The 8617-nt window shown below is 43.0% G+C and overlaps 1 protein-coding gene across 1 annotated transcript; it reads left to right on the top strand.

Annotated features, from left to right (window-relative positions):
* Positions 1-238: 238 nt before the first annotated feature.
* Positions 239-8357, top strand: RNF2 (ring finger protein 2). Its single transcript, XM_009947654.2, has 6 exons — positions 239-325; positions 688-848; positions 2057-2272; positions 4899-5171; positions 7158-7329; positions 8256-8357. Exons 1-6 carry the CDS (start codon positions 239-241, stop codon positions 8355-8357), a joined length of 1011 nt encoding a protein of 336 aa, XP_009945956.1.
* The last annotated feature ends 260 nt before the right edge of the window (positions 8358-8617 follow it).

Raw genomic sequence — 8617 nt, 5'->3', positions numbered from 1 at the left:
TCTTTGCAAAGTGTTCATGGCTGACTGACTCCCTCAGTTTTTCTGGAGTGGTACAGAGCATGGGATTTATCAGTGTGTAATGCAGTGGAGCCTGGCACTTGGATGAACAAGTGTTCCCCCTGTACTTCTGCTTTGCTGGCACAGAGACCACTGTGTCTGTATGGACCCAGGAATTCGGCACTTGCCAGAGAAGACACGTATGTGAGTGTGCAACTTGTTTCTTTTTTCCTTCCCAGCCATGTCTCAAGCTGTGCAGACAAACGGGACACAACCATTAAGCAAAACATGGGAGCTCAGTTTGTACGAATTGCAAAGAACGCCTCAGGTAAAACATAATAAAGAGCTGGCCTTTATGGCAGGGCTTTTTTTATACTTTTTAAAATGTGAAGTTTGATGTTTAAGGTTTTCTTTTTTCTTTAGGAGTGTTGACTGCCTATTCTAAATGATAGAATATTAAAAAATAAAAATCCTTCCAAAACAAAGCCTCTTTCATAATACAAAAAAAAAAAAAATTTGATCTGTATTCCTTTTTCCGTTATTTGGCAGCATGGGTTGTGTATGCTTGATTTGTTTCTCTGTGTGTCTTGTTTTGTCTTCTTACTGTGTTTCTATTTAAAAGAATAGTAAAACTTGCAATCTCTGTCAGGAAGTTACTAAATTCCATTAAAGAACTTTATTTTATGCTAGGAAGCAATAACCGATGGCTTGGAAATAGTGGTGTCACCCAGGAGCTTGCACAGTGAACTGATGTGTCCCATCTGTTTGGATATGCTAAAAAACACCATGACAACAAAAGAATGTTTGCATCGCTTCTGTGCTGACTGTATCATTACAGCCCTCAGGAGTGGGTATGTAAATATTACTACAGGGAAAAGGGATTTCACTTAAGATGAAAATGTGATCAAGGAAATCCTTTTAAGTCCTGAGTGTTGATGTGGATCAGTTACATGCTGGTGCACTGCAAGTTTCTGAATGTGTAGCACACCTTTCATATTTCATTCTTGTGCATTCAGCCATCTGTGGCAGACCAGATCTGGTTTTTACCTCATATGAAAAATTATCCCACAACTTTGTTTCTTGCAAGGAAGTGGAAAACCTCTTTTCTCTTCTTTTTTTTGCTGCTTTTTTTTTTTTTTTCAATCCAGTGACAGCAAACCGTAAATACACTATATTACTTACAAAAATGAGTCTCACTTCCTTTATTCTTCCTTTTTCCTAATAATAAATTGCAAATTGTGTGGCCTTTTGGCAGCAGTCCTGCTTCTGAGCTTCAGTACTGAAACATCCTATGCTAAAGTACCAATAATTTTTCTTGTATTCTTCAGTTACAAGTTCATATTTTCTTAAAAGCAATAGAATTCTGAGGTAACCAACAACAATTAAGTCAATGATGTGAGTATCTATTTCTGATAGTGGCAATTACCTCTGTTCAGAGGTCACAATTAATTTGCTCTGCCTGTGTAAATTCTGATGAGTAATTAGCAAAAATACATCAGAGGGAAACAAGAAAACCATCAGGAGTAAAGACATCAGAGTTTCAGGTATTGAGGCCTCTTCCTCTTGGAGGAAAAAAAATGTGTGAACCTGACATTTTAGTTAAATGAGAACAAAATGGTAGGAAGGACAAGACTGCTGGTTTTGTTTCCCCAATAATTAGTGCTTGAACTATACAATAGGTCCCTCAATCTCTGTTTTGTCCTGCGAGTGCTAGGAAGTGCCTTAATATAATTCCCACTAGACATGCATTTTTTTCTAGGTGAAAATCCATCCAGAGAGTTAAGGAAAGAACCAGTTTGCAGAGTGGAACTTTTGAACTCTAGTCTAAATACAGTTTGCTCAAACATACTTTAAAAAAAAAAAAAAAAAGCAGGGGGGTATATATTAGGGGTTTTGTTTACATATCTGGAACTACCTGATCTGTCAAAAGATAGAAGCCCCATTCCAGATTTACTATAAAGTGTCAGTGAGCACTTTGACTAAGAATTGCAGCATTAGGGCAGACTCTTGTTATTGCCGGAGAGTTAGTATTGTTTTCTTCCTTCTTGTTCACGTCCAGCAACAAAGAATGTCCCACGTGTCGTAAAAAGCTAGTTTCAAAAAGATCACTGAGACCAGATCCCAATTTTGATGCTCTCATCAGTAAAATTTATCCAAGCCGAGATGAATATGAAGCTCATCAGGAGAGAGTGCTAGCAAGAATCAGCAAGCACAATAACCAGCAAGCTTTAAGTCACAGCATTGAGGAAGGATTAAAGATTCAGGCTATGAACAGGTGCGTAATCCGTGTAATTTGTCCACATGTAACCTTGTTTGCCTTAACACTAAAAATATACTGTCCTCACTCCCTGTATAGGTTGAGATTCCTCTTCTCTCCTATGAAGTCTGCAAAAATAATTTTTAACATTTGACAAAATAAGTATTAAACTTTTGTCTACTGATAGAAACCTTTTTATTACTCCCTGCAACTTCTCTGACAACCTGATGTAGGCAGCAGATTTCAGCGTAGCTTCACCAAATTATGGCTATCATGTCTTAGATAATAAACTGTAATACAGTGAATCCTGTACCAACATATCACCGTTACATGCAGATAAATGCACATAATGCCAAAACTTCTATAGGTACGTCAGTGACAAAAGGAAGACTAGCGAAAATGTAGGCCCTTTCCAGAAGGAAATGGGAGACCTGGTTACCCAGGATATGGAGAAGGCTGAGGTACTCAATGACTTTTTTGCCTCAGTCTTCCACCAGCAAGTGCTCCAGCCGTGCAACCCAAGTCGCAGAAGGTGAAGGAAGACAGGGAGAATGAAGAACTGCCCACTGTAGGAGAAGGTCAGGTTTGAGACCAGCTAGGGAACCTGAAGATGCACGAGTCCATGGGACCTGATGTAATGCATCCACGGGTCCTGAGGGAACCAGTGGATGAAGTTGCTAAGCCACTATCCATCAAATTTGAGAAGTCATGGCAGTCTGCTGAAGTTCCTGCTGACTGGAAAACGGGAAACGTAACCCCCATTTTTCAAAAGTGAAAAAAAAGGAAGACCTGGGGGACTATAGGCCAGTCAGTTTCACCTCTGTGCCTGGCAAGATTATGGAGCGGATCCTCATGGAAAACATGCTAGGGCACATGGAAAATATAGGGGGGGATTGGTGACAGCCAACATGGCTTCACCAAGGACAAATCGTGCCCGACAAATTTGGTGGCCTTCTACAACAGGGTTACAGTGTTGGTGGATAAGGGAAAAGCAACTGCTATCATCTGCCTGGACTTGTGCAAAGCATTCGACACTGTCCCACACAATATCCTCATCTCTAAATAGGAGGGACATGGATTTGATGAATAGACCACTTGGTGGATAAGGAATTGGCTGGATGGTTGCACTCAAAGAGTCACAGTCAACGGCTTGATGTCCGAGTGGAGACCAGTGACGAGTGGCGTTCCTCAGGGGTCAGTATTGGGACCAGTGCTTTTTAAGATCTTTTTGGTGACATTGACAGTGGGATTGAGTGCACCCTCAGCAAGTTTACTGATGACACCAAGCTGTGTGGTGTGGTCAACAGGCTGGAGGGAAGGGATGCCATCCAGATGGACCTTGACAGGCTGGAGAAGTGGGCCCATGCAAACCCCATGAAGTTCAACAAGGCCAAGTGCAAGGTCCTGCACCTGGGTCGGGGCAAGCCCCAGTATCAATACAGGCTGGGGGATGAGGGGATTGAGAGCAACCCTGTGGAGAAGGACTTGGTGGCACTGATGGACGAAAAGCTGGACGTGAGCTGGCAATGTGCACTCACAGCCCAGAAGGCCAATCGTACCTGGGCTGCATCAATAGAAGTGTGACCAAGAAGCTGAGGGAGGTGATTCTCCCCCTCTACTCCACTCTTGTGAGACCCCACCTGTAGTACTATGTTCAGCTCTGGGGCCCCCAGCAAAAGTAAGACGTGGACCTGTTGGAGCAGGTCCAGAGAAGGGCCACGAAGATGATCAGGGGGCTGGAGCACCTCCCCTGTGAGGACAGGCTGAGAGAGTTTGGGTTGCTCAACCTGGAGAAGAGAAGTCTCCAGGGAGACCTTCTAGCAGCCTTCCAGTACCTGAGAGGGGCCTACAGGAAAGATGAGGAGGGACTTTTTACCAGGGACTGTAGTGATAGGACGAGGGATGGTGGTTTCAAACTGAAAGAGGGGAGACGTAGATTAGGTATTGGGAAGAAATTCTTGACTGTGAGGGTGGTGAGACACTGGCACAGGCTGCCCAGAGAAGCTGTGGCTGCCCCCTCCCTGGCAGTGTTCAAGGCTGGGTTGGATGGGGCTTTGAGCAACCTGGTCTAGTGGAAGGTGGCTCTGCCCATGGCAGGGGAGTTGGAACTAGATGATCTTTAAAGTCCCCTCCAACCCAAACCATTCTACGATAACTTGTGAATTAAGTTGCAATTAAAACCTAAGGCTGGAATATATGGCATTTACACAGTATTGAAATTGTGGGTGTGCATTTATACCTAAGAGTGCCAGCTGGGAAAGAGGCTCCCAAACTTTGTTTTGGTGAAGCATGATGTGATTTATATTTTTGATTACATTTAGATGAAAATAATGGTCTGAAACTGCCTGAAAAATAAAAATAACTATAAAGTTAAAATTATTTTAAAAGATGTCTAAAAGGTGTTTGAGGGATAGCAAAAATCTAGTCTTGTCTGTGAGTATCTTTTTGTAAGAAAGAATGAATTTAATTATTATTTGTTTAAACTTGAAATACCTCTGAAACTTTTAGTGCCTGTGTTTTCATATGTCTGACTTTTGGCATGACGGAGACTGAGAAAGGGAGGAGTTGTACAAGCATTGTGGGCCTGTACATTGGGTGAATTCTGAATGCGAATTAGCATTTATTTCTACCTATTTCTTACCAGGTTACAGAGAGGCAAGAAACAGCAGATTGAGAATGGCAGTGGTGCAGAAGATAATGGTGACAGTTCACATTGTAGCAATGCCTCAACGCACAGCAATCAAGAAGCGGGGCCTAGTAACAAGAGGACCAAAACATCAGATGATTCTGGGCTAGAACTGGACAATAACAACACAACCGTGGCAATAGACCCCGTAATGGATGGTGCTAGTGAAATCGAGTTAGTCTTCAGGCCTCATCCGACCCTCATGGAGAATGATGACAGCGCACAGACGAGGTAAATGTCTTCTGTTCCTCTTCATGTATTCTGCTGTTATTTTCTGGTGCTTTTATTTTCTGTCTCTTCTTGGGGCTTTTAAAAATCAATTTACTTTGGTCATACCACATCCTGTTTGACCATATGCACTCTTTCCCTGTTTCCATTGCAAGACAAATAGATGGTACTGCTCAGCTATTTTCAAAAATACAGTAACAATCTGTTTTAAGCCTTTGATCAGAAATAAAGATGTTTTTAAGGGTTTCTAGGATTGCAGTTCACAGTAGGTACTAGGATGATGGTATAATATCAGCCCCTTTCTACTTATTCTAAGATTCTTTGGGAATAAACGAACTGCATAAGTGTCAGCAGTTTTCAGAGCAGCTTTGTGTTAGCAGGATTTGTAGGCTGGAAGCTTTTTTTTCTTTTTTTTCATGATCCAGTCTGAGCACAGTCTCATGGAGTTTCCTCAGGTCTCTTCCTGGCTTTCTGTTGGCATCAAAGCACCACACAGCCACTTGCTCACCCCTACTACCTGCTTGGTGAGATGTGGGGGAGAAGATATAACCAAAAGGCTCAAGGGTTGAGACAAAGGACAGGGAGGGCTCACTCACCAGGTATGGTCACGGCCAAAAGACAGACTCAGCTTGGGAGAACAATATCAATTTAATGAACAACCACCACTGTCAAGGATAATGAGAAATGCAACTAGGTCTTAAGAACACTTTCCCCTACCCCTCCCATCTTCCCCGGCTCAGCTCTGGTCCTTCTTCCCCCCCCAGCAGCGCAGGGGGCAGGGAATGGGGGTTACAGTCTGTCTGGCACAAGGTGTCTCTGCTGCTCCTTTGTCCTCAGGGAGAGAGGCCCTTGCACTCCTCGCCTGCTCCAGTGTGCGTCCCTGCCACGGGCTGCAGCCCTTCCAGCAATGGGCTGCTCCAGCACGGGCTTCCTCGGGGTCACAGCCTGCTTCAGGTGCAGCCAGCTGCTTGGGCATGGCGTCCTCCATGGGCTGCAGGGGTCAGCCCGCCATCTTGCCACGGGCTGGAGGGGAATGTCTGGTCTGATGTACCTCCTTCCCTCCTTCCTTACTGACTGGGGTGTCTGCATGGTTGTTTCTCTCACATCGCCCTCCTCTCCTCCGCTTACAGACTCATGAACAGAAACTCACAAACAAAGAACTTGCCCAATTGGTTTTTCCCCTCTTAAATAGGGTTATTCACAGAGGTGCTGATTGGCTCAGCCTTGGCCAGAGGCAGGTCCAAACTTGAGCCAGGGGAGCTTGTGGAAGCCTCTTACAGGAGCCACCTCTGTAGCCTCCTCCCCTGCTACCAAAACCCTGCCAGACACAAACCCAACACACTTTCTTTCTTGATGAGACATCCCTCTGTAGTGTCTATAAATATGTTACAAGCTTCAGCCAGCTTTTCTTTTTCGTTTGGAATTGCAAGGGAGTTCTGGGGGTTGTTCTGAAAGGCAAAAAGAAAGCTAAGCTTCTGGGAGGGGCCTCATTTGCATCAGCCTTTAATTCTTGCACAAATAACTGAAGTGAGAACAGATAGTGAGACAATGAGGAAAAGTAACTTTAACAAGGAGCAGAAGTGCAGAGTGTGATGCATGTACAGTTCTTGCAGCTTACGGCTTTCTGTCCAGGCAGTTCAGACTGTATCTATGCTCAGAAGATTTCAGCAGTCGTAAGTAGTTCTCAAAACCCTTTGACAACCTGTTATTAGGTTTTTCATTTTGAGCAGATGACAGGGCTATTGTGTTTCTACAAAGAGCAGGAGGGCCTGTGGGAGAAGTGTCAAAAAGATGTAAGGGCACTTTGGAACAATATAATTTGGTAAGCTGCTTGCGTGTCTTGGGTGAAAGCAATTGATATTCTTGTTTGTGAACTGTCTTTAAAGGCTTTTTCACACTTAATGCTTAATATTTGGGGGTGTTGCAGATTCTTTTTTCCCATACCTACAACTCAAACGTCTTTGGTTATCTTTGTGGTTGTTGTCACAGATACATCAAGACCTCAGGCAATGCCACTGTTGATCACTTGTCCAAATACCTAGCTGTGAGATTGGCTTTGGAGGAACTTCGTAGCAAAGGAGAATCAAACCAGATGAACCTTGACACAGCCAGTGAGAAGCAGTATACCATTTATATTGCTACTGCCAACGGGCAGTTCACTGTAAGTAGAACTTCTGGCTAAGAGTAAAACTGAGCATCAATACATCTTTGATGCACTTAGATGGACTTTTCCTGAGGTGGCTTGGGGGTAACATTCGTAGTACTAGGTTGTTTATTTAGATAATTGCTTTTTAGGAAAATGTATGCGGCAAAAGCTTGGTTAGTAGAAAAGGAGGCATATAAATTACTTGGGGAAAAATCCAGTGATGCCAACAACTGTGAGCTGGCTTATGCCATTATTTTACAGTTAAAATTGAAGAGAGAAAGTATTACTTCATCTGAGCATCTTGTTTCAAGAGCAGATAGCTCTAGCACCAGAAAGCATCTGTTCTAAGGTGGCGTTTCTCCACTTCCATGCAGGCTTCCAATATTCCACTGTGAAACAGCTGTGAGTACACTTAGGGAAGAACCTCTCCTCTCGGTTGCTGACTTGCAAATATACTGATAAAACAACAGGGCAGTATTGCGATTACATTGAACTCTGAGCCTGGTTTTACACTTGGGCATTTATCTGAATAAAATCTGGTTAAGAGATAGGCAGCTGCTTTGCAATGAGAGTCTGTTTCAAACAGCTTTCGAACATGACCACAGATTGTCCCTTAAACAAAGGCAGAGATGCTTTTGGTGTAAATGCACATCTACTACTGCCTCTGTTTGCAGAGAGAGGAAGGAGGAAAACTGAAGTTCACTTTACTTACAACTATATTCACTTTGCAAGGGTGTTTTTCGGTGCTGTTTTAGTGAGATTAGCAGGAGTTCAGAATAGCTTGCATTGTTTTGACACCAAGTGGTTAGCTAGTAACTTGTGCCACATTATCGGTGACCTCTTCAAGTCAGTGCATTCCTCTGATTTAAGTAGTCTGTTTCTACAAACACCCATGTAAACCATCAGTTTTATTTCATTTCTGTTGTGATGTTCTCTTCTAGGTGTTAAATGGGTCATTTTCCTTGGAACTGGTCAGTGAGAAGTACTGGAAAGTGAACAAACCCATGGAACTGTACTATGCACCAACAAAGGAACATAAATAAGCTGTGCTGGAAAACTGACATGGGACTAACTCTTTTATAGCTGTGACTTCTTTAATATTCAAAGATGACATCACCATTATCTTCATGGACGATACGCGTGATGCCTTCAGGCGCTCTCAGTATACTTATTAATATGATTAGATAGTATTCTGGGTTGTATTTAATTTAGTCTTTGTTTTGGGTTTTTGGTTTTTCACTAGGAGACTAAATGACCTCCAGTGCATTCCAGTGTTTGACATGCTTTTTTTGTTCCTAATGCA

The sequence above is a fragment of the Leptosomus discolor genome, chromosome 3, assembly GCF_034619465.1.
Source record: "Leptosomus discolor isolate bLepDis1 chromosome 3, bLepDis1.hap2, whole genome shotgun sequence".
Lineage (NCBI taxonomy): Eukaryota > Metazoa > Chordata > Aves > Leptosomiformes > Leptosomidae > Leptosomus > Leptosomus discolor.
This window is presented reverse-complemented; position numbering and strand designations above follow the sequence as displayed.

Bases quoted from the DNA above. Each gene is read 5' to 3' on its own strand.
- RNF2 (XM_009947654.2), top strand. From the start codon at position 239: ATGTCTCAAGCTGTGCAGACAAACGGGACACAACCATTAAGCAAAACA. The intron at 326-687 runs GTAAAACATAAT...ATTTTATGCTAG, and splicing joins AATTGCAAAGAACGCCTCAG to GAAGCAATAACCGATGGCTT. The intron at 849-2,056 runs GTATGTAAATAT...GTTCACGTCCAG, and splicing joins ATTACAGCCCTCAGGAGTGG to CAACAAAGAATGTCCCACGT.